The sequence below is a fragment of the Oryctolagus cuniculus genome, chromosome 5 (assembly GCF_964237555.1).
Source record: "Oryctolagus cuniculus chromosome 5, mOryCun1.1, whole genome shotgun sequence".
Taxonomy (NCBI): Eukaryota; Metazoa; Chordata; class Mammalia; order Lagomorpha; family Leporidae; genus Oryctolagus; species Oryctolagus cuniculus.
Window position 1 is genome coordinate 169,187,959 of NC_091436.1, and position 25,523 is coordinate 169,213,481.

The 25,523-nt window shown below is 48.4% G+C and overlaps 1 protein-coding gene across 4 annotated transcripts in view; it reads left to right on the plus strand.

Moving 5' to 3' along the window:
• The window catches only part of EXOC2 (exocyst complex component 2), a gene marked incomplete in the record, with an annotated part of 247,499 nt that overhangs the window by 47,224 nt on the left and 174,752 nt on the right, over positions 1-25,523 (plus strand). For all 4 annotated transcript variants that reach the window (XM_070074885.1, XM_070074882.1, XM_070074883.1 and 1 more), the window contains 5 exon segments: positions 56-212; positions 4,936-5,112; positions 7,667-7,793; positions 21,973-22,086; positions 25,392-25,516. In XM_070074885.1, coding sequence (XP_069930986.1) covers positions 95-212; positions 4,936-5,112; positions 7,667-7,793; positions 21,973-22,086; positions 25,392-25,516 — 661 coding nt within the window.

Consider the following 25,523-nt stretch of genomic DNA (forward strand, 5'->3'; position numbering starts at 1 on the left):
TTTTTAGTTAATGCTTATCTCAATTGGCATTAATGTGTTCTTTCTCATTTAACAGGTACTGTAACTAGATCACCAGTTTGATCCAGAAGGTACAATGTCTCGCGTGCGACAGCCTCCTCTCGTGACAGGCATCTCTCCCAATGAAGGAATACCATGGACGAAGGTCACAATCAGAGGAGAGAACCTGGGCACGGGTCCCACGGACCTGATAGGTAAGGGGTTTAGAGTGGTGAAGGAATAGGACTTGTCTGATAGGTAAGGGTTAGAGTGGTGAAGGGATAGGACGTGTCTGATGGGTAGGGTTAGAGTGGTGAAGGGTGGGACTTGTCTGATGGGTAGGGTTAGAGTGGTGAAGGGTGGGACTTGTCTGATGGGTAGGGTTAGAGTAGTGAAGGGTGGGACTTGTCTGATGGGTAGGGTTAGAGTGGTGAAGGGTGGGACTTGTCTGATGGGTAGGGTTAGAGTGGTGAAGGGTGGGACTTGTCTGATGGGTAGGGTTAGAGTGGTGAAGGGTGGGACTTGTCTGATGGGTAGGGTTAGAGTGGTGAAGGGTGGGACTTGTCTGATGGGTAGGGTTAGAGTGTTGAAGGGTGGGACTTGTCTGATAGGTAAGGGTTAGAGTGGTGAAGGGGTGGGACTTGTCTGATAGGTGGGGTTAGAGTGGTGAAGGGATAGGGCTTGTCTGATAGGTAGGGTTAGAGTGGTGAAGGGTGGGACTTGTCTGATGGGTAGGGTTAGAGTGGTGAAGGGATAGGATTTGTCTGATAGGTAGGGTTAGAGTGGTGAAGGGTGGGACTTGTCTGATGGGTAGGGTTAGAGTGGTGAAGGGATAGGATTTGTCTGATAGGTAGGGTTAGAGTAGTGAAGGGTGGGACTTGTCTGATGGGTAGGGTTAGAGCGGTGAAGGGTGGGACTTGTCTGATGGGTAGGGTTAGAGTGGTGAAGGGTGGGACTTGTCTGATAGGTAGGGTTAGAGTGGTGAAGGGTGGGACTTGTCTGATGGGTAGGGTTAGAGTGGTGAAGGGTGGGACTTGTCTGATGGGTAGGGTTAGAGTGGTGAAGGGGTGGGACTTGTCTGATAGGTAGGGTTAGAGTGGTGAAGGGATAGGGCTTGTCTGCACGAAGGTGAAAGGAGGACTCGGTTTTCCGTGACGGTCGCTGCGTGCTGTCTGTGCTGTCCCTCCGTGAGTCCCTCGGCAAGTGTCCGCGCCGGAGATTTGCCGTCCTCTCCCGGTGTCCACGCCTCCTACTTCCCCCTCCCTGACACAGCCGCTGAGTCAAGTGCTCCGTGTATGATTTGGGTCTTGTCTTCCTGCTCTTCAGAGCAGGGCTACAGCCCATGTTCAGGTCGCGAGAGGACCTCTCGGCCCTGTCCTGCCTTCTCCCGGTCCTGCCTTCCCCCTGAATACTTGTTTAGAGCAAGCCGAGGCGTAGTTTTCGGGATGAGTTTGTTTTTTTCATCTTTTCTGGCAGAGTGGAATTCAGGGACATCATGCAGGTGGTAGGCGTGGCATAAGTGTTTTTAGACGTTGGCCTACATGCTGTGTTTCCCCCCTTCCATGACATGGATTGCTGCTGGCTTACTTCTTATTTATTTATTTGAAAGGCAGAGTGACACAGACAGACAGACAGACACACAGGTCCTGCATCTGCTGGTTTATTCCCCAGATGTCTGCAACAACTGGGGCTGGGCCAGGGAAAACCAGGAGCCAGGAACTGAGTCCAGGTCCTCCAGGCGGGTGTCAGGGACCCACGTCGTCCTTCGGACGTAACCTGCTGCCTCCCTCGGGGTGCGCAGGAGAAAGCACAGCAGGAGCCGAGGTGGGACTCAGACCCCGGCACTCCGTGGGGACGGGGGCATCGTAACTGCTGCGCCAAATGTTTGCCCTGTCTTGGTTCTTGGCATAGCTCGGTGCAGATGTTTCTTTACCCAAGTGGAAAAAATCTCCAGAATGCATGGAAATATATAGATGAAAATTGTGTCCAAAATTTTAACTGGCAGTCACTGAGTGCCAAAACATGACAGTTACTAGTCTGTGTGAATTTTAATCTTGCTTTAGCTTCAGGCATTGCTATTCTTATTTGACTAAGTGTATATTACTTTTGTAAACCTTGCTGGTTCAGCTTTCAACCTGCCTCATATATTGCCAAGAAACCATTTTTTAAAAAAGCAAACTTAGCTTGCTAAATAATTTAAGTGTTTTTAACTCAGATGATATCTACACTAGCCAAGTAAAACACTATAAAAAGTACTTTACTTGGAACTCTACAAGTTACTTTGTAAAAAAATGATGCTATTATGTTTCATGAAGCAGATTTCTTAGCTTTTAGTAACTTAGCAAAAATGCATGTAAGAAGTGAAGAAAGAAGTATTATAATCTTATTTTCTTTTCATAACGTTCAAAAATAATCTGTTAGAATCTGTGTTTCAGTTGTGTGTTGATTTTTAATTTTTGGAGTAAAAATATAGGTCCAACTTTAAATCAGAGAAACCTTGAAAATAGGTAGTACTGCATGAATGACCTGCTTGGCCTGTGCGGAGTTTCGTGCTCACTTTGTGGATATCATTTGTGTTTACTTGTGTGAACATGTCCTGAAGGCTTTGCGTGTCTGAAATCTGTTCCCATTTTCAGTTTTAGTCATATGATAATTCCCTAGCAGAGAACTTATATTGGAAGGGAGATTTTTTTTTATATGAAGCTACTATTCGTATTTTTACATCATTCCTTGATGTTTATTGCTGAGTTATTCTCCTTTCAGAAGTGAGGTAATATTTAAAATCATAAGAACTCTTTGATATTATAAAATTAAAAATATTAAATTGTGTATTGATCTATAGTTATATAAAAATATCTACTATCTTTAATTAAGCAGGTTATAAATTAAAGCATTTCTCATTCTTTTTTTTTTAAGTTTTTTTTGTTTGTTTATTTGAAAGGCAGAGTTACAGAGAGAGAGAGAGAGAGAGAGAGAGAGAGAGATCTTCCATCCTTTGGTTCACTACCCAAATGGCCGCAGTGGCTGGGACTGGGCCAGGTTGAAGCCAGGAGCCGGGAGCTTATTCGGGGTCTCCCAAGTAGGTGCAGGGGCCCAAACACTGGGACCATCCTCCACTGCTTTCCCAGGCACATCAGCAGGGAGCTGGGTTGGAAGTAGAAGCAGCCGGGTCTCGAACCTCCGCCCATAGAGGATGCCATTGTCACAGGCAGAAACTTAACCTGTCATTCATTTTAAAAATGCACAGGCTGATGTATGCATGCATGAAATTACTTGAGCAAGTATGTGTTGTAGAAGTACTTATCTTGGGGAACTTAAATTTTTGATAACAAAAATTATCAGGAAGGATTTTAAAGACATTCCCATTTCAAAAAATTTTTGAATTATTAATGTATTTAAAAATGTGTCATTAGATAGTAAAAATATGAACAGTAAGCTTATTCCTAGAGGCACATTTAAATGCTAATATTAAAAAAAGCAAAGTTGCATAAATGAATGAGTAATAGATGTTTTAGGGGAACACCTAACATTGGTGATTTTAAGCACTGTGGTGTTTCACCTACCAGGGTGCCTGTGTCCATCCTGAAGTCGCTGGGTTCTAGTCCTAGCTCTGCTCCCATTGCACACTTTGGGAGGCGGAAGTGATGACTTGACACGTGGGTGTCAGAGTTGGGTTCCTGACACCCACGTGACAGACCTAGGCTGAGGGTCTGGCTCAGTCCTGGAGACTGTGAGCATTTGGGGAGTGAACAAGTGGTGGGAACACTCTCTCTCTGCCTGTGTCTGTCGTCTGTCTGTCGTTCTCTTTCAGATACATAAATGAAGTAGTTATTTTTATTCCTGTATGATTAGCTTAACGTTTTTCACTAAACAAAATGTCGCTTGAATCCCTCTCTCCATTTTTAAAACCAAATTTGGCATTGGTTGAAGTATTCCTGGTATCTGGAAGGAAAAAAAATTCTTACAATTGCCAAACTTGACTGCTAGGCAGTTTACAAAGTTAAATAATTAGAAAAGAAAGTGTGAAGTGTCTGGGTCTGTGCCACACACATTCTGCTTTATTTTTTCCAGAAATATTTATTCCGCTGGTCTCTCACTTGCAGAAATGGAAGAATGCTAGCTGGCCAGCGTGGTGGTCGATGAGCCGGTGTTCATTTTCCCTGGAGAGCCTGCCTTGTTCACATGCATGTCTTAGCACTTCCCTGCTTGCTTATTGCTTGAAGTTTCATTCACGTGGTACTGGAGAGGGTACTGTCGTGGGTGGGTCCTGCCGTGAGTGCCAGTTTACTGGAAGAGCAGCACGTAGCGCCGTGAAGTCTCACTAGGAAAATACCAGGGCAGCATGGGTTTCCATCGGCGGGTTCGATGGGCAGATAGGAGAAATGAGCTAGCAGCTGAGGAGTGCCTGAGGACAGTTTACTGAACTCATATCAGATGTCTGCTGTAATCCCGTGTGCGGTTGAACACTTAGAAAAGGATGTGCAGGTTATTTTCAGGAAGATGCAGGAATACAGGCTGTTGTTAGGGGACGGTGTGTGTATGTATATACACACACACACACACACACACACACCATTTACTAACACTCTTTAAACTTCTTTATCCATAACTTACTTTAATCATAGAAGTGTCCCTTCTAAAACTGTGGAGGTAATATATGATCCTCATTGACTAAACAATCTGGAATGCCCTGACATGGGGACCGTAGTCAGGTATTTTCCAATTCTACGCATGTTTGCCAAAACGTAAAGCCTGAAAGGAGTCTTTAATATCAGAGAAAAAACAAATTAGGAAAAAGATTAATAGAGCAACAGTGTATTTGCAAATCCTGTGGAGTGCCTTCAGTAATGAGTGACCACTGAATGAGAAACACTGCTCTTAGTCGTGCTAGACGCGCTGCGGGCTGTGTCCTTGTTCTCAGCTCCGTTGTGTTTTCAGGCCTGACGATTTGTGGACACAACTGCCTCCTGACGGCCGAGTGGATGTCTGCGAGTAAAATAGTGTGTCGCGTGGGACAAGCCAAGAACGACAAAGGGGACATTATTGTGACAACTAAATCGGGTGGCAAAGGAACCTCAACAGTGTCGTTCAAGCTGCTGAAACCTGAAAAAATAGGTAAAACCTTCTGTGACTTTCTTTCATAGAAGAAACTAAGCATGAGCTTGTCTCTTAACAGGTGGAATAGTGAACTCTCAGGTCTCGTTGGCGTCGTGTGTTTGTTGGGATAGGTGTAGCATGTGGTTCAAATTGGCATTACTTTTTCAAAGGCGGTTCGCCCTGCTAACAGTCAATGAAATATATGGATGTCAATCATGAGTTTTTGGCAAAGTGTGTTCCTTAACGTTTCAATGTACCCCTTTTTTTGCTCTTTATCCTGACTGTAACAACAGCACGTTTAAACTGTCACCCAGTGAAGACTGGCAGAGAAACAGGCTTCTGATCTGGCCACGTGAGCACTGGTGTTATCTCAGTGCCATTCCCTTCATTTTCTCTGTCCTTTGAGGCCCAGGTCTGCCTGTGCCCCCCAGCCTGCACGTCCCTTGTACCCCATCGTACTTCCTGTCTTCCTTTTGTGGCCACTTACTCTTGCCACCTGGATTGGAAGAGGTTTTGAGCTTGCTCTGTGGAGCTGGACTCTGAACTCTAACCGGTGCTTCTACCACAACCAGCCTTCTAATCCAGGCCTCGTTTCTTGGTGGGTCAAAGTGCAGAATCACGTCTCCTGCCTGCTAGCATCAGATGGGGTAGAACCTAGCGTACGGGACTTAGTGTATCCCTTACACAGCAGGTTGGTAGTTTTATTTAATCGTTGGTCTCCTGTGCCTTCTGTGCATGGCTGTTTTCTGGAAGAGGAGTGATGTCAGAGTGGTCCCTGTGCTGCTACGGTTTCAGTAGCTGCTAATTTCTGCACAATGAGGGGATATCGTAGGTGTAGTTGAGCTCAGCCGGTCTTCCCTTCACACGGGAGAGTAAACAGTAGGTCACTCTGTCGCTGTCTGTTTCTGTCTTAGATTGCAGGGTCTTTCTGCAACATTATCCTCCACAAATTCCTGCAGCTTTTTTTTTTTTTTGAAAGGCAGAGTGACAGAGACTGGGAGAGACAGAGAGGGAAAGTTCTTCCATTCTCTGGCTCACTCTCCAAGTGGCTGCAAAGGCCAGGTCAGGGCCAGTCCTAAGCCTGAAGCCTGGAGTTGCATCTGGGTCTCCCACGTGGGTGGCAGGGGCTCAAGTACCTGGGACATCTGCTGCTGCTTTCCCAGGCACTTTGCAGGCTTTGTAAATGTTGGCTTAATCCTCTGGGACCCCAGAACTTTTTTTAAAATGAAAGCTTAAGGAATTTAACGGAAAAATCCAAGTGTGTTATAAACACATGCATTTAAATAGACATTTATACATCGATTCTGGTTTTTCCCCTCTTGTTTAGCATCTTAAGAAACTGAAGTGTGAAATTAAAGCAGCAGGTTTTTTTGTTATTTTTTTTCAGTTTTCTAGAGGACTGTAAAACAATTTTGGTACAATTAAACATCATCTTGTAGCATGATAAAAATGTATGTGAAAGTGAGAATTTTACTGTGAAATATGCAGCCAGAACCTAGTGTCTAGCAGGTTCCCTGAGGGTGGACCGTGGGTGCTGGGGGTCAGGTGGGCTGCAGGTTGCCTGGTACTCAGAGAGCCCTCTTCCAGGACGCCTGGCTGCCTACCTGCTCTGGTGTCGCGCAGGGTCCTGGGGGCAGCTGTGCCCAGCTGTGTGAGGACCTCAGTCACACAGGCAAGGTGCTGCCTGCAGAGGCTGTGTCTGGTGGACCTGGTCTATGCCCAGTCCGCTTTCCCAGACGACCCCTCAGTTCCACCACTCCTGTACTTGTTGGATGTTTCGTGGATTTACCTCAATGACTCAGCATAATATAGAAACAACATCTATTTCTATCATATAGCATAGTTCTACATCGACGATAGTAAAAAAATGAGAAATAGCAAGGAATATATTATTTATCACAACTTCATGAAAATATGTCAGTGTTTATAGAGAAGAAAATGAAAGGCATTTCTTGAGAGTTTCCAGTAACATTTAAAAAAGATTTGGCTTTCATCTGTGGATAGCTTATGGAAGCTAGGAAAAGAAACTTAAAAGAGTAAATACAAAATCGTTTACATGTAATGATTATTCAGCAGTATCACAGACAAGTTTTTCATTGAACCAATGCTTAATTTGAATATTTTGTCCCTGGATATTTCCTAGCCTTTGCCAAAAGCTTATGAGGTTTTAGAACATTCTCTTGAATAAAAAAAATTATAGGTCATATATTGCATTTTATATGCTAACTTTGCAAACTTTTTTACCAATTTAGTCAGCGATATTTACTAATTGTATAATTACAATTATTGTAATATTTATTATTTGTAAAAAGAACCTTTGTTTTAGCAGAACTTTTTCTCAGCTGCTTAGTTTGTCTTTTGTTTTGAATTACATTGAAACCATAAGCCTAGAATGTTATTTTTGTCTTATTTTATAGACGCTTAGTGTTTTTAAATTAAATCACCAGGCACTTAAATGAAAAGTCTGAATGATTGTACCTTCAGCTCCTTCAGAATAATCTGGATTTTGTGTGTGACGCGGCTTGGAGGAGGCCGTGTGTCTCTTGCTAAGGATGTGCCTCCTCTTCTGTAGGCATCTTGGACCAGTCTGCTGTGTGGGTGGATGAAATGAATTACTACGACATGCGCACTGACAGGAATAAAGGCATTCCTCCCTTATCCCTCCGTCCTGCTAATCCACTTGGCATTGACATTGAAAAGTGAGTACCCTTTTCTTTATGTTTCAGTTGCGGAAAGTTTTCTGCACTCCCTGTCAAGGCAGTTACCTCCAGAAGTGTCCCAGGGAGCACAGCTGAAGACAGCACAGCTATTCCGAGACAGGAGCCAGGGCTGAAGCACCCTCACAGCTTCTTTACCTCTTTAGGGTTTTGAGTTTGAATTTTCTGAGTAAGAAATTCTTGAAGTTTTATTAACTAATACTTTTAGTGATGTGAGCATTGGTATGTTGTCTGGAGTTGGCAGGCTTCACTATTTAGACTGTACCTGAAGTCAAAGTAAAATTCAGTCTATCCATTTGCTTGATTTTTCTAGAAATATTTTAGAATAATTAGGTTCAACCTGGTCTTTGATTTTGTTTATAATCTCTGCCTATAATACTTACAAAAATCTAGACTTATTTTAATTATGAGATTTTGCCAGGTAAGTGATATCTGTAAGATATTTTGTAACTGAATTTTTTCTTAATCCCTAGTATAGTGCTTTAGTTACTCTTTTTAAAAAAGATTTATTTATTTATTTTAAAGGCAGAGTTACAGAGGGGCAGAGGCAGAAATAGAGGGGGAGGGGGAGTCTTCCATCTGCTGGTTCACGCCCCAAGTAGCCACAAGGGTCGGAGCTGGGTGGATCTGAAGCCAGGAGCCAGGACTTCTGGGTCTCCCACGTGGGAACAGGGGCCCAAGGACTTGGGCCATCTTCCACTGGTTTCCCAGGCCATAGCAGAGAGCTGGATGGGAAGTGGAGCAGCCAGGACTGGAACCAGCACCCATATGGGATGCCGGCACTGCAGGCTGTGGCTTTATCTACTTAGCCACAGCGCTGGCCCCATGCTTTAGATACCTACAGCTCATCTGACATGCTAACTACCAATTCAGTGTTGCTTCTTAAACATGTGTCAGAGGTGACCAGTTAGTTCTCGTAATACCTTAATAATCGGAGCTTTCTTTTAGGTTTTCCTAGTGATGAAGAAAATTCTCCACTAGTAGTTCTATATTCAACCTCTCCACCTTGTAATTCAAACAGCAGTCTTCAGCCCCTGGCCGAGAGGGAGGCAGCCTGTTTGTCTTGGGAAGGGATCCTGTGTTGAGAAATTCCTGGGGCTTAGCAGCTTCTGTGAGCTCAGACTGCCCCAGGTGGTGTCTCTGGAGCTTGGGCAGTCTGGTCCCGCTGGAGCTGCTGCATCGGTAAAGCTCTGGGAAGTCTGGGAGGAGCGGTGGCGGCTAGGAATCTGTGAGAGCAGTTTGGCGCCTGCCACTTGGCGGCTGATGGAAGCCCTTTAGGGCCTGCTCAAGGCAGCGTAGAGGGGGCCGGCCACCTGTTCTGCCTTAGCCCACAGGCCAGAGGAGCGCGGGGACTGGTACACATGCTGCGGCAGCCTCAGAACCGGCAGAGTGAGGGTCCAGCCTGCTGCTTGCTCTCGAGAAATTGATCTCCTCGAGCACTCTGATATGTTGGCGGACTCCGGTATGACCGCTGCCTATGTCTTCTCTCCCCCCTCCTAGTCCAGGCTGTTGGCATCTTGCTGCAGCCCACGGGGGCCTTGGCCTAGACTGTCCCTGAGCGCACTGTGACCGGGTCTCGGGATACTCCTATGACGGGGACAGGAACAGCAGCAGGGCTCTCTTAAACTGTTCTCCCGCCTTGAGAGGTGGCGAGTTGGGGCTGGAGCCCGACGCCCGCTGTGTGACGCCAGGCCCGGCAGCGTCCAGCAGGGAGACGGAGGAGCTCACGTCCCTCCCTGTGCCCTGGTGTCCTCCAGCGCAGAACGGAGGACCTGTTGCTTAGGGCTCTTGGGAGGACTCAGTGAGTGGACACAGCAAGCGCCCGGTAGATCTCAGTGATTACCGTGATCCTTTGCTCTTCGTGGATGTACACCACTCATTGTGTATCACTGACACTTGGGGAGAGAATCTTTTTTTGGTGGTATAAAATTTCAGAGTAATAATGTTACCGGAGAATGGTAGGGATCTTGTCTTTGTGCAAGAAAGAATTCAGGCGTGAGACAGAGTAGTGGAAAGTAAAGTAACAAAGTTTATTAGGGAAGGGACATCCACAAGAACGGATGGGCACCTCTCCAGACAGGACCTGGGAGTGTGCAGTCTCTCGGACTGGGTGGGAGGAGCGAGGTTACATGGTTGAGTGGAGAGAGTACACCTGGCCAGGCAGGCGGGCGACTCAGCAGAGAGGCAGAGGGCTGAGCGTGCAGTCCGGTTGAGGCCGGGGGTTTAAGGAGATGGGTCTTTGTCTTCACACATCTCCTCCTGAAACAAAGGATTTTATGGCTGTAAATATTAAGAAGCTCCTATCTGAGTTTTCCCTTGAAGGTATGAGACAGGAGGAAGCCTAGCTGGTGCCATCCTGGGTTCAGAGGAAGGGTGAGCAGGACCCCCTAGAGAATGGGGATCTGGAGCAGGGTGTTTGAAATGCAGATACTGGGCTGCATCTGGGAGATTGTGGAAGATTTGTCAGGCAGAAGGGGCTGGGATCTCCACCTGGCAGGTTATCAGGTAGAAGGGGGCAGGGCAGGATGTGAATACCGGGCTGCCCCTGAAATATTGTCAGCAGATGCATGTGCTGGACATAGATGTCTTCTCTTTAGGCCTTTATGTCACACACACAGAAGCTCATATCTGACTTCCTACCTAACAATGAATGGCAGTAAAATCTTGAAATGGTGTGTGCTTTCTTCAAGAAGTACTGAAACGGGGAAGCATTAATACATCTCCTTCAGGCTGTCGCTTACGTTTCAGCAGTGTTTGCTCAGCTGGGGACTAATGTCAGGATAACTTTTGAAAAAGGGAAGATACCATGACTCTTAAACACAAAATGAGCAAATACCAGCTTTCTGGAAATTCATTCCCTAGTGAGAGAACTGGTAAGATGTGAACAGCAGCCCAGAGGGAAGTGAGAATGTGGAGTACAGAGCTGGCCCCGTCCGCAGCTGCGTGCTGCCTGCCTGCGATCTGTGGGCTGGAACCCCTCGCGTCACCCCTGGCATCCCACAGCCCCCTTCTCTCTCTGCAGTCGAGGCAGAGGAGCCACTGAGAGAGAAACACAGGGATCCCAGGAGAACTGGAGAGTAGCAGGAGGTCCCGCTGGACAAGGAAGGAGCACTCAGGAGTCTCTATCCATCTAAGCGAGGAAGATGCCAGGAAGCAAGTCCTGAAAGATAAAAGTGGGAGGAGATCCTGTAAAAACCGAGAGAAGAGGATGCTTTGGGCCAGAAACATGGTTTTCCAAATTCCTTTTCAGAAAAATTTTATGTTTAAGATACTATCAAGAAAGCTGCATTTATTTTATTGGATTCTTTGAGCTCAAATTGGGAAATCTTATTTCAGAGACGGAAAAGGAAAGGAATGGCAAATGGTAAAATATTGGTGTAGGTTTTATTTCCCTGAGCCACTCACTGTTTTGCTAGCATATTTGAGAAGAGAATGTGTGTGTGTGTGTGCAACCCGCAGCAGTTGGGCCTGGCTAGGGTCAAGGCTGGGAGCCAGGAGCTCAGTGCAGGGACCCTGACATTCAGCTGCTGCCTCCCAGGGTCTGCATCAGCAGGAAGCTGGAGTCAGGGTGGGGCAGGGCACTCTGCTGTGGGACACCACTAGGCCACGTGCCCTCCCTCAGCTTGAATTAAGGTGAAAGTTTTGCATTGAAGTTGAAACCCTCAGTTCTTTCATTTCTCTTCACTGATGCCACTTGGGGGCTTCCTTTGTCATGGAAAGCGGGTTTCTTACAGCTTCAGCAATGGTGTTGTGGTCCAGCTGGTCCAGCACCACATCCCCTGTGGGAGTGCTGGGTGGAGTACTGTGCCTTTAAAGGCAGTGCAAGATGCCCCAGGTATTGGGGTCCCTGCCACCCACTTGGGAGGCCAGGATGTAGTTCCCTACTCCTGGCTTTGGCCTGGCCCAGCCCTAGCTGTGCTGGTCATTTGAGGGAAGTGAGCTGACAGAAGGTCAGTCTCCCGTTTTTCTCTCTCTACCTCTCTCTGCCTGTCCCACCCCCCCCAACTCCCCACCCCCATTGCTCTGTTTTTCAAATAAGTACATCTTTTTTAAAAAAGTCTATGGAGAAGGAATATTAGGATTTTACTATTATTTGATCATTGAACTGTGTTAATTAAAAATTTTGAAGAATTGGGAGCCCTTGTTGTGAGCTATTCAACTGTGGTCCTGATGAGTTACCAGATTAAAGCGGTCAGGCCGCCTTGGCAGACGCACCAGCTCCTGGAGCCTGCAGTTGGGAATGTTTATGGAAAGTCCCTCCAGCTGACCGCCCCCTGTACCAAGTGGAACAGTGCGGGGCCTCCAGTGTGGTGGCCAGTTCATCTGAATATGAAAAAGCAAGTGAGAGTAACACAATCTAGTTTCTTCTTCTCTTCGGTGTGAGTCAGAGTTTAATGAATATTTTATTGGTGGACCCAGCACACATGCTGTCATCTTTCATCCCACAAGTTTAACAACTGGCATTTTAAAGGCCACCGGTGACTGTTAAAGTCCTTCATACTCCTGAGTTTCTAACTGATGTTTTTGCACACATGGTGGCATGATACTTGTAAAAATGTTACTAATTGCTCAGAAAAAAATAACCTTGCTTTGAATTGAGACTGGAGTTTTCTTGTAAAAGGTCTGTATTCCTGATTTATTATGTCGATTGTCACAAATGTGTATATAGTTGTTTGCATGCCTTTGATTGTAATGAAGACAAACTATTTAAACTGAGAAAGAAGGTGAAAACAGGTTCATGCTGCGTGGAAATCTTTACTAGGTTTTTCTTGCAGGAGATTATTTCTAAGTAGTATAGGAGAGATGTTACATGTGTGGGAGAAGGGGCAGAAACACAGAGCTTTGCCCTTGGTTGTCTATGATTCCCAACTTGTTGTGGGTGAATTACTCCCTGGGAATGTACACTGTCTACAGTGGCCAGTTAATGTACTACTAATATCTGTTTTGTTCTTCCCGAGTTTTATGAACAATGCAAACCTGACGTTTTTCTCAGCAGTTTGAATTTCTAAGAGAAAGAAATGGTGACCAGTCTTTTCACTACATTTTAAGAAAGGAAGTATGACAGCAAAATAATTCTTAGCAGGAGTGTAGCAGAGATAAGTGTTGGACTTTCTTGAAAAATAGATTTGTGGGATATGATAGTGCCTAACTTCAGACACTGTCAGACCAAAAAAAAAAAAAAAAAGAATCCATCAGAACATACAACATGTAACACAGCAGTGTAGACAGTGTTGCTGGGCCTTCAAGCCTGAAAACAGCGTCACATGCACAAGAGAGCTACACAAACCCACTTTGACTGGTTTAACCCTGTTTCCCTCTGTCTGTGCCACAGACCAAGAGTAAGGGACTGCGAACTACGGCCCGGCCTGCCGGGTGTGGTGCGGCTCGGGTCTTCTCACGCCAGGGTTGGTTTCTCTTGAACCAAGCTTCACCACTGCATACCCTTCTCGCAGGACAGGTGAAGGCTCGTGTGTCACGGCCACTCCGGCTGTGTGCCCGGCCCTTGCTCCCGGGCTGGGGCTCACCACGTCTTCAGAAGGTTGAAATCTTAGCTTACACTGCCATCTAATGGAAATGGGATTTTTGGGGGGTGGGCGTAGTCAGCAGCTCCGTGATGACAGTTTTGCACGAGTCTCCGTGGAAGTTGTGTGCTGCGTTCCCGCTGACTCCGTGCTGGTAGGTTTCAAATGAAGGCTTAGTTTGAATTATCACTTTATCTTGCTTCTATTGACTTGTTGAGCCAGCATTTCACAGGGTAGGTTAGAGTACAGAATCAGTTTTGTTTTTTTTTTTGTACAAACACTTGGGTTTTGACTATCCATTTGACTATTGATAGTATTAATTCCTATTATTAAGATCATTAGTCTTTGTTTTCCATTCTAAATCAACTCTTCCTTTCACTGCCTTTCTACATTTTTGTCTTACAGATTTGTATTGCATTTTCCTTTTACATTTAAGATTCTCTGGTTCTTTGTGTGACAGTAGATCAGCTACTTACACGTAACCTCTTTCAGGCCACTTCCTCATCTGCAATATGGAAATATTTAACATTTGTTGTTATGAGAATCAATAGAAGGATATTTATGAAAATAGTCTGTATTGTGGATGTATATGCACACAGTATATAAGTACAAAGAAGAAAAGTAACAGCAAATAGCATTTTTGAGCATTTATTGTGTGCAGAGACTGCTAATTTTTCCACATTCTCTATTTTAATCCTCAGAGTGTTCCTAAGAGGAAGAAAATATGGTGCTGTTATCTCAGACCCTCCCCGGGGTCCTACAGACAGACTGAGCACACGTTGAGTGGAGCCCAGCCTGCTCTCGCCCACTGCTTGCCGCAGCCACCTCCCAGGGCAGTGCTGAGATGCGTTGTCCTCTGTCCTCTGCAGCGTGGTGGCTCCTGGGCATTGTCTTTCATTTCCCCCCGCTGCCCCAGATCATCTGTTTCACATTTTTGAGGTGTTTCCATAAAAGATCACAATATTTGGATGGGTATCTTGGATTGAATCAGTAACAGAAAATGAAAGCTCTTTTGACTGAAATGAGAAGAGAATTTCCTCTTAATGTGCAGGGTCTGCAGAGGATGGAGCAGCACAGGTGACCCAGTGACTCGGTCACGTCGCCAGGGTGTGAGGCACTGGCTTTGCCGTTCTGCTCCCCTTCGTGCGGCTTTCACAGTTCCTGGGGTGGCAGACAGGATGCGGTGCAGAGGCGGGAGGTGCTGTCACTAGCTGCCCTTGGAAGCATGGAGACCTCTCCCAGAAGTGCTCCAGCAAATCTTCAGCAGTCCTCACTGGTCGGGACAGGACTGTCCGTTAGAGCTGCTGGGCGTGCTGGGCGTGCTGGCCTCCTCTTGGGCTCTGCCCAGTGAGGGCGGGAGTGCTGAGCTCTGGGATTCTGCCAGCCGAGGGGGCACAGGGTCGCGTCACCAGCCTTCAGCTTCTGCTAAAACCGTGGTATGCGGTCCAGAGATTCGTTGTGTGGTTTCCAGGGTATTATTTGACATCTCTGTTAGAATCTTGCCATTTTTTCCAAGGTTTATTTATTTGAAAGTCAGAGTTACAGAGAAGGAGAAACAGAGATCTTCCGTCCACTAGCTCACTGCCCAGATGGCCTCAATGGCCAGGGCTGTGCCAGACCGAAGCCAGGAGCCAGGAGCTTCATCTGGGTCTCCCACGTGGGTGCAGGAGCCCAAACAGTTGGGCCATCTTCTGCTTTTCCCAGGCCACCAGCAGGGAGCTGGATGGGAAGTAGGGTAGCTGGGACACGAACTGGCATCGCAGTTGGTGGCTTTTCCTACTACACCACAGTGCCAACCCCGGGATTTTGCCCTCCTGAAGATACTTTCCTATTCTTGTAAGTCTGATTCCTGGACTAGGTCTCAGCTCTTTCTTCTGCTTTAGATAGAATTAAGATCGGTAGGAGAGTTTGAGTGTCTTCAGTCCCAGGGCTGCTTGTGAGGATCTGGGGAATCGGAGACGAGACTCTGACCAAGAGCTCCCGTGCTTCTCAGACTCTGCTTGGCCGTTCGGCTGCCTGAAGGAGCCACACACGTGTGGGGGATGCGACACGGGTAGGTGTGTCCATGCCTCGGACCTCAGCGGCAGCCCCTGGCAGGAGCGCGAGGCTTCCTCGCCATTCCTGCTCACAGCAGCACCTCGCTTCAGGGTTTGCCAGCCCCACTCTGACCCTAGCCTTGCTGGTGGCACGGTGTGGTGTGCACATGATGGAGGGCATGAGGGTGGTGAGCCTGCGCACTCCTCCCGCTCCATACCCGTGGGCTCTGGTCACTTCTCTTCACCTCCAGAGAATGTGGCATGGAGGAGTGGGGCGTGGGGATTTGTCACAGCTGTCCTAGAGCCCTCACCAGGGTCGGAACCTTGTCTGTGATAGAGTGAGGTCCACTTGGATTTGTAAAAGCAACTGTTCAGTAGTCATGAGTGTGCTACTCAAGCGTCAGGACCAGGTGAGTTGTGCATTCTGAGGACAGAGCTCTCCCCTGGGAGCTCTCAGCACCCCAGTGCCAGCATCTCGACCGTCCAGCGCGTGTCCTTTGTAGGTGCCCGTCCAGCCCATCTGTTTTAAGCCAGATGTGGCTGAATGGCTTAGCTGGCTGTGTCGTCCTGGCCATTTTGCCCTGGCATACGGCGCTGTCCTTTTTGAGTTTTACGGTGCATCTTAGACAAGTGCGCTTTTTTCCGCTGTCATTTTTGTCATGGGACCCTCGCCCAGTTTAACCTTTCAGTGTTCTCTGAGTTTGGAGACGGTTCTTGGGAGAGGAGGGTCTCCCGCCACTGAGTGACTGGCAGAGGTTTGTTGGCAGGTTTCCTGGATACCAGGTGGCTGCAGTGCTTGGGCAGTGGGGATTATGTAACTTTCTGAGTAAGTGAAGGGTGAGGCAGCGTGGAGCCCCAGCGTGCGGAAGCAAGGCTGAGAAAGCAGGAGTCTGCCTGGCCCCGGGTTCTTCTCCCTCATGTTCAGCTGGCCGTGGCCATGCTGGTCCTTCCAGCCGCGTGTAGACGAAGGCACACGGTCCCTTGTACGGCCAGCTGGAGTGGGACTGGAGAGTGAGCCCAGGGCACGCCGGAAAGAAGGCCTCTGGGGGTACTTAGCTGGGGCTCAGCGCGCTGGGGCTCAACCAAAGCCTTTCTGTTCATTTGTTACGTTCCCCCAAAGCTGTAGCTTAGAAGCACAGTGCACCAAGAAATAAAATGAGAAAAACTCCCAGAGATGACAGGGTTTTCTTAACTCAGTGAAGTCTGAGAACCAGCATGAAGAATCCAAACCAAAACAAACTTCTAAAAACGCGAAGTGCTCCACCTCGCTGTCAGAGACTGCTGGCTGGTGAAATCATCAAAGAGATTCTGACCGGGGAGCGTTTAGCTTTTGGAGCTAGCCAGGAGCAGGGTCGGCTTGGTCTCGGACTGCACTGAACCGAGGGGCTTCCAGTCCTCCCAGCATCTCGTTTCAGCCTCTCCTCTGCTGTCCCAGTTTTCAACAGGACTCTCTCCCCTGGTTGAAAGGAGAGCCTTTTATTTTATTTTATTTTATTTATTGATTTTGTAGAGATTTACTTATTTATTTGAAAGGTAAAATGACAGAGAGGCAGAGGCAGAGAAACAGAGAGAAAGGTCTTCTAAACACTGGTTCACCTGGTTTGGGTCGATCCAAAGCCAGGAGCCAGAAGCTTCTTCCAGGTCAGCCACGTGAGTGCAGGGGCCCAAGGACTTGGACCGTCTCCTGCTGCTTTCCCAGGGGCATCAGGAGGAAGCTAGATTGGAACTGAAGTAGCCAGGACTCCCACTGGTGCCTACACCACAAGGCTGTCCCCTCTTCCCATTTTTTAACATTTTATTTTCCTATTTAAAGTTTTGGCGATAACATTTTCATTTACAAAGACATAGTGCTCCACTAAATAAATGAGTTCAACAGATAAAAACTAAAGAGGCTGTAGTGCAGCAGAAATATGGGTGAGGGCTATAAACAGTCATGAAATGAAAAGATGTCTGCGCCACTCACATATGCTCAGTGTTAAAGCTTATCAGTTGTTGGTCTTAGCTGGGGCATGGGAAGGAAAGTGGTGCCCCTGGTAAGGATGCATTGTTTTTGTTTTTTCAAAGATTTATTTATTTATTTGAAAGGCAGAGTTACAGAAAGGCAGGGGCAGAGAGAGAGAGAGGTCTTCTATCTGCTGGTTCACTCCTGAAATGGCTGTAACAGCTGGAGCTGCGCTGATCCGAAACCGGGAGCAGGAGCCTTTTCCGGGTCTCCCACATGGGTGCAGGAGCCCAAGGACTAGGGCCATCTTGTACTGCTTTCCCAGGCCGTAGCAGAGAGCTGGATCTGAACAGGAGCAGCCCTGGGGAAGCCTCTGTGTCACACAGCTCCTCACAGTTGGCAAGGAGGATAATTCAGCAGTGACCAACAGTGTTTTGATGACATGTTTTACTCATTAGTCTGAAGCAGGATATTAAAATGTACCTTATTATAACTTAATGTCCAGCGCCCATATGGTATGCCGACACTGCAGGTGGTAGCTTTACCTGCTGTGCCACAGCGCCGGCCCCAGGATACCTTCTTGACTTCGGGCTGTGCTGCCTACTTACCGACGGAGCCTGTGCTTGTGAGGGTTGAGTATCCCAAATCCAAGAATCCAATCTAAAATGTTCAAAAATCTGAAACTTGTTGAGCACTGACGTGTTGTCGCAGTGCCATGTACAGAGTTACAGTTGCCCTCAGACTAGGTTATCAAGTGCATGTGAAACATAAATGAATCTTGTATGGAGATTGGGCCCCTCCCCCAAGAAGCAGAAGGAATCTGAACCCTTCCGACGCCACACATGTGGAGGTGCTCACTGTGTGCTGCCGGGGCCGCAAGGCTCCGGGGGGGGAGGGCAGGGAAGGCGTGAGGCCTCCGCGTTCCTCCTGCGGTAGACGTCTGCCCACCGCTGAATGAGTCTGCAAGATACTAGGCTGCTGAACAGCATCATGTGCTGTGTGCAGCCCCTGGTTAGGCTTGGCTGGTTATCCAGGTTTGCCTCAGAAAGGACAGCGGGCTGGAAGAACAGTGGGAGCAGAGGGGCGCGGACTGGAAAGCGTAGTGGCCTTGGGCTGCTGAAGCTGTAGGGTTGAGGAGTAGAGAGACAGGGAGTCCTGAGGGAGAAGCAGGTCTGCTCTGGGGGCGCTTGGCTTGGGGTTCGGACTTCACGCAGCGCCCGGGCTGCGGGGCCAGCAGCGCACGCTGTGTGCTTGTGAGGCCTGCCGGCAGGGCGGCCATGGTGCTTACACTTTTAGACACATCTGGGGTCCCCCTGTGCCCTGACCCATGGTAGATACTCAGTGTTTGGACCCATAAGACAGTCAATTTACTAAAAATTGATCTTGTTTTTAAAGATTATTTATTTATTTGAAAGGTTACATAGAAGAGAGGAGGCAGAGAGAGAGAGAGAGATCTTCCACCTGCTGGTTCACCTCCCAAACGGCTGCAATGGCCAGGGCGGGGCCAGGAGCTCCAACCAGGTCTCCCACGTAGGTGCTGGAGCCTAAGGACTTAGGCCATCTTGTTCTGCTTTCCCAGGCACATTAACAGGGAGCTGAATTGGAAGTGGAGCAGCCAGGAATGGAACTGGCGCCCATATGGGATGTTGGTGTCACAGGTGGCAGCTTAACCCAACACGCCACAGCACCAGCCCCTAGAAGTTGATCTTAAAGTTGTGGACAAGATAAGGGAGTTGCAGATGGTGTATGCCATGTTGTTACCACAAGCTTTTCTTAACTTCATCCTAGATGTGGACATGTAAATGTGAATGCTGCTTACTTGGGTCTAGCTTTATTGATATTCTTAGGATTTCTTGGGCATTAGTTGTGGGGAGCAACCCGGACTGGACTGAGTTACTGGAATTAAGACTTATTCTGTGCATCTGCTCTCCCACAATATGGCGCTGGGAGAGGAGGCAACAGCTTCTACCCAGCTGCCTCTCACCAACTTGACAAGCTGCAGGACCTGCTCCTGATTGGAGGAGAGCAGCGTACTCGGCGTGTGGGTAGCAGAGTTGGGATTGGCGGAGGAGGACTATAAAGGAGGAGAGAGACGGCATGCACCAGGAACATCTAAGAGGAACATCTAAGGGGAACACCTGTGCAGCCCCCGAGAGAGCCGGCCGGCGGTGTGCCGCTCCCCTGCGGAAGTGGGGAATGTGGCAGGGGGAACCGCCCTTCCACGGAGGTGGAAGGGATAGTAGCCAACCCGGGAAGAACCAGCAGCAAACCCGGGGAGGGCCGAGCAGATGAAAGAACAGCGCAGGGTCCTGTGTCGTTCCTCCACGAAGACGGGGAGCGACATAATGGTGCCGTGACTCGGATATGAAGCCTAGGCAGGGCTTAGTGTCGTTCCTCCACAAAGAGGGGGAGCGACATAATGGTGCCGTGACTCGGATAGGAAACTTAGGAGGGAAGAAACGGGAAGAAGTGGAAAATATCAGAGAGAGAGACTAGCAAACAGCCTAGGGAAAAGGCGGACGAAAAAGGTGCCGGAAGAAGCTATTGAAAGCCTAGGCATAGACTCAGATACGGACTACAGGGGGAAGCTGGGAGAAATCTCTAAGGTCGAAAGCCAAAGTGAAAGCTAGAACAAACAGACTCGGATGCGGACTGTGGGGAGAGGCCAGGAGAAATGAGGGAGGAGTATTGTTGGAGGAAAGCTTGGGGAAACATACCGGGTAGAGAAAAATGTTAGGGAAATTGAAGCTGCGGGGGCAGGCCGAGGCGGAGACGAAAGCCACTTTGGGATTCTCAAGTTAGCCCGGGAATGGGGGGCGAAGAGTTGAAACCAGAAACGGAAACGTGAGCTGGGTTGAATTCGCCAGGTTAGCCTGGGGAACTTAGATTGAATGCTAGTGGCGGAGACGTAAGCTACGCTGTGTGACTCGCGGAGGCTGCCGCGCGCAGAGAGAGCATGCGGGGCACAAGTAGATAGGGAACGCGGGGCTAGTGCGAGACCGCGGAGTGTGTGCGCGAAGCCGAGCCGCGCAGAGCCGCGAAGCCGCGCAGATAAGAGAAGCGGGCTGAAGCGGCTCAGCTGGGAAGCCGCCGAGAAGCAGCCTTGGGGCGGGCGCCGGGAAGCCGCAGGGATAAGAGAAACAGAAGTTTAGAAGTAAAATGAGAGAAATAGGAATGCTGGTAGATAGACGTAAAATGGGAGAGATAGGAATGCCCGGAGATATAGAGAAAAATAAAGCCTCCCCTCAACATGGCAATGAGAGAGCTTGGATTCGGTCTCCCTGATTAGGGAGGTGATGAGCACCTGTGGGCGGCTAGCAGCTTATGCGCCGCAGGTCACCGAAGACAGGCACGTTATTAACATCAATAGTCTCCCCACAATACCGCAATGAGAAGGCTTGGATTCGGTCTGCCTGATTAGTAAGGCGGTAAGCACCAGCAGGCAGCTCGACTAGAGTATGAGCTGCAGGTCACCGAAGATAGGCACGGATCAATACCAATAGGCCTCCCCACAATATGGCGCTGAGAAGGCTTGGATTCGGTTTGCCTGATAGGGCTTGTAAGCACCTGCAGGCAGAGCTGAGCATGCGCTGCGGGGCACCGAACACAGGCACGCATCAGCGCTGAAAACCTCCTCACAACATGGCGGAGAGAGGACCCGGATTCGGTTTGCCTGATTGATAGGACTTGTAAGCACCTGTGGGCAACTCTAGCAAGTAGAGCAGAGTGTGTGCCGCAGGACACCGAAGACAGGTGCGTATCAACGCCAAAAAATAAAAAGAAAGGGGGATCTGTGGGGAGCAACCCGGACTGGACTGAGTTACTGGAATTAAGACTTATTCTATGCATCTGCTCTCCCACAATATGGCGCTGGGAGAGGAGGCAACAGCTTCTACCCAGCTGCCTCTCACCAACTTGACAAGCTGCAGGACCTGCTCCTGATTGGAGGAGAGCAGCGTACTTGGCGTGTGGGTAGCAGAGTTGGGATTGGCGGAGGAGGACTATAAAGGAGGAGAGAGACGGCATGCACCAGGAACATCTAAGAGGAACATCTAAGGGGAACACCTGTGCAGCCCCCGAGAGAGCCGGCTGGCGGTGTGCCGCTCCCCTGCGGAAGTGGGGAATGTGGCAGGGGGAACCGCCCTTCCACGGAGGTGGAAGGGATAGTAGCCAACCCGGGAAGAACCAGCAGCAAACCCGGGGAGGGCTGAGCAGATGAAAGAACAGCGCAGGGTCCTGTGTCGTTCCTCCACGAAGACGGGGAGCAACATTAGTATGTCTTAAAACAGCTCTCATAAAAGTCTTTAATAAAAAGGCATTTTAGCAGAGTGATCTAATGTTTTTAAATTTCACTATGTCCAAATTTTGATTTTTATTCATCAAGTGGGGAATCGATTCATATTTTGTTAGGTTTCATAAAAGCATAATCTCAGCCTTATGTTTGAAACCCTCTTTAAATCTTAAATTTTTTGATTGATGTAATTTCTGTATTTCAACTAATTTCCCGTCATAGGTGCACAAAGGTGGCTTGCTAGGAAGTCAGTCATGATGTGAGAAGCGTCCTGTGTAATACAGCAGTTTGCCTTCAGGTCCTTGGTGATGTCTGTTACTCGTTTGTATTCATCAATAGTTGAAATGTATTCTCAACCTTTCCCCCTCAGGAGTAAATTTCCACAGAAAGACCTGGAAATGCTGTTCCATGGAATGAGTGCCGATTTCACAAGTGAGAATTTTTCCGCTGCCTGGTATCTCATCGAGAACCACTCAACCACCAGGTCAGTGGGTGTGGGTGGCCGCTGGGGGTCGTGTGGTTGGTAACAAGTCTCAGGTCTGGCCCGAGCCCCTGAGTTCTCTGGCGCTGGGGGCCTGTGAGCGTCTGAGGCGTCTGTGTCCGAGTTTGTGATGTGAGGTTGTCAGGAGGCTTGTACTCCCGACGGTCATGTGATGTTTGCCCTTTCATTACCTCGTTAGGCTTCTGCATCTCAGCTGGGGACCCAGCCTGCTGTGTGATCTTTCTGTACTCAGATAACACCAGAATTTTATTAATTTGTTTAAAAGACAGAGTTACATAGAGGCAGCGGCAGAGAGAGAGAAAATTATCCATCTGCTGGTTCACTCCCCACATGGCCACAACAGTCGGGGCTGGGCCAGGCTGCAGGGGCCCAAGGACTTGGACCAGCTTCCAGTTCTTTCCCAGGTGCATTAGCAGGGAGCTGGATCGGAAGTGGAGCAGCCGGGACTTGAACCAGCACCCATATGGGATGCCGGTACTGCGAGTGACAGCTTTACTAGCTGTGTCACTAGCTGGCCCCAACACCAGAATTTTAAATTCTGGTATAAACTACAGACACACCGCCTTCCCTGGCCACAGGGCAGGGAGAGGGGAGGTGGCTTGTCATTCTGTGCACCGCCAAGAGGTGGAGGAGCCGCTCTGTGTGTCTGAGATGGAGCCTGCTCACCGCGGCTCACCTGTTCACCCCAAGAACTGCTTGTGACTCACCGGTAAGCAGTTCCAGTTAGTAAAACACGTGTGTGTCGCTCCCCCTCTTCGTGGAGGAACGACACTAAGCCCTGCCTAGGCTTCATATCCGAGTCACGGCACCATTATGTCGCTCCCCCTCTTCGTGGAGGAACGACACAGGACCCTGCGCTGTTCTTTCGTCTGCTCGGCCCTCCCCGGGTTTGCTGCTGGTTCTTCCCGGGTTGGCTACTATCCCTTCCACCTCCGTGGAAGGGCAGTTCCCCCTGGCCACATTCCCCACTTCCACAGGGGAGCGGCACACCGCCGGCCGGCTTTCTCGGGGGCTGCACAGGTGTTCCCTCAGATGTTCCCCTTAGATGGTCCCTGTGCATGCCGTCTCTCTCCTCCTTTATAGTCCTCCTCCGCCAATCCCAACTCGGCTGCCCACACGCCGAGTACGCTGCTCTCCTCCAATCAGGAGCAAGTCCTACAGTTTATTAGTTGAACTGGAGGCAGCTGTGCGGAAGCTGTTTACTTCTCTCCCAGCGCCATATTGTGGGAGAGCAGATGCATAGAATAAGTCTTAATTCCAGTAACTCAGTCTAGTCCGGATTGCTCCCCACAGTGTGGGTAAGCCGTTGGCTTACAGCTTGAAGTTTGCATTCTGGATAGGTTAACTTTTTTCTCCTGTAACTGTTTCTTCATTTAAATAAAAAAGTACTATGAACCCTTTCTCAGGGCAACAAGCTATGTGAAAAATGCAGAACTTTCTGTCAGATGTTAACACCAAGAGTGTTATTAACACCGAGAGAGGAATCGTACATGCTGTGCAGCAGGTGAGGCTAAAATTCATGAACCAGGCTGCGAAATCTGAGGCTGTGTAAGTCGTGGGAAGATTGGAGTCTCAAGAGAAGGAACTCTTTCCTCTGCAGCATCTGCTCTTAGACTTCTGTGCTGTGAAGTTTTCCTCGTGAGCATTTAAATGTCGTTACACGGAAGAGCAGGAGTGGTGTGCGTCAGACTAAAGGCGGCAGACACACACACACACACACACACACATACACAGTGCCCGGGGGGCGCCTCTGTGTCACAGCTCCTCACAGCTGGCAAGGAGGATAATTCAGCAGGGACCAGCAGTGTGCTGATGACACGTTTTACTCATGACTCTGAAGCAGGATATTAAAATATACCTTAATACAACTAATAGTTTAAAAATGTATTTTATTTATTTGAAAGATGGAAAGAGGGGTAGGGGAAAGAGAAAGAGAGAGAATATCCCATTCCAAATGTTTACAGCAGCTGGGTCTGGGCTAGGCCAAAGCCAGGAGCTGGGCACTCTGTCTGAGTCTCCCACGTGGGTGGCAGGGCCCAAACACCGGAGCCATCACTTGCTGCCTCCCGTGGTGTGCATTAGCAGGAATGGTGTGGGTATTTTCACTGGTGTCACCACGGTGCCTTAATGTAATTTTTAATTCACTCAACAGGATGAAAACTACCATGGGAAAATGTAGGAAAAGTTGGTATTTTAATATATATAATAAATTTGGGCTGATGAATTTGTAAAGCAAATGTCTACATGAAGTTTTCATCATAGTAGATGGTCCTGCTTGTGTATTTGGCTGTGCTTTTTTGACAGTTGTGTCAGAATTTGTCCGCTTTCCGTGTTGGGCCATCATGTGGTGCTCAGGAATGTATTCAGGGTTTTATAGCCACATTTTCTTTGCTCAAGTGGAAATCAAACTTATGAAACACAGAGGCCTACCTCCTCCCTCCCATCCCGCTGCAATCCAGAGATGAAATATTCTGGTCTTCTCAGTTATTTAAAGTGTGAATCAACCCATAGCTTTTAGGTGATTTTATGATTAAGAACAGGGGAATGGATATTAATGTAGTGAGACTAACATTCTAATTATCATTGTCATCATGATCATCATTGTTATTATTTTAATTACCCACAGTCCTTCAGTGCCTGTGCAGAGAAGTGCCGTCTTTAATATCTGCCCATGCTCGTGCTGTGGTGTAGTGGGTGAAGCTGCCGCCTATAGTGTTGGCATCCTCTGTGGGCACCGGCTCGAGTCCTGGCTGTGCTGCTTCCGGTCCAGCTCCCTGCTGTGGCCTGTGAATGCAGTAGAAGATGGCCCCAGTCCTTCGGCCCTTGAACCCAAGTGGGAGATCTGGAGGAAGCTCCTGGTTCCTGGCTTTGGACTGGCCCAGCTCCAGCCATTGTAGCCATTTGGGGAGTTAACCCAGAGGATGGAAGACCTCTCTTTCTGTCTGTCCCCCTCTTTCTCTGTAGCTCTGCCTTTCAAATAAGTAAAATAAGTGTTTAAAAAAATCTGCCCGTCAGTGAGTTAAAACCCTCTCTGTTACAAGTCACAAACATCACATGTGGGCCATGAAATAGCTATGTCTGCATTTACTTCCTAGGGGCCTGACACGTTGGCAGTCACCGTCTGAGGGCAGTTGAGCTTTAAACGGGCATAGTACATGAAAGGCTGAGATGGAGGTGAAAATCTGAAAGCTTTTGGTTTTCATCTGGCTGGATGCTCCGAGCTTCCCACGTAATGGTCTGTCTGATTGCTTTTCGCAGTGACGTTCAGTTTCTCTGTTTCGTTTCAGTTTTGAGCAGCTCAAGATGGCAGTGGCCAACCTCAAGCGGCAGGCCAGCAAGAAGAGCGAGGGCAGCCTGGCCTGCGTGAAGGGCGGGCTCAGCACCTTCTTTGAGGCGCAGGACGCCCTCTCAGGTAGGCG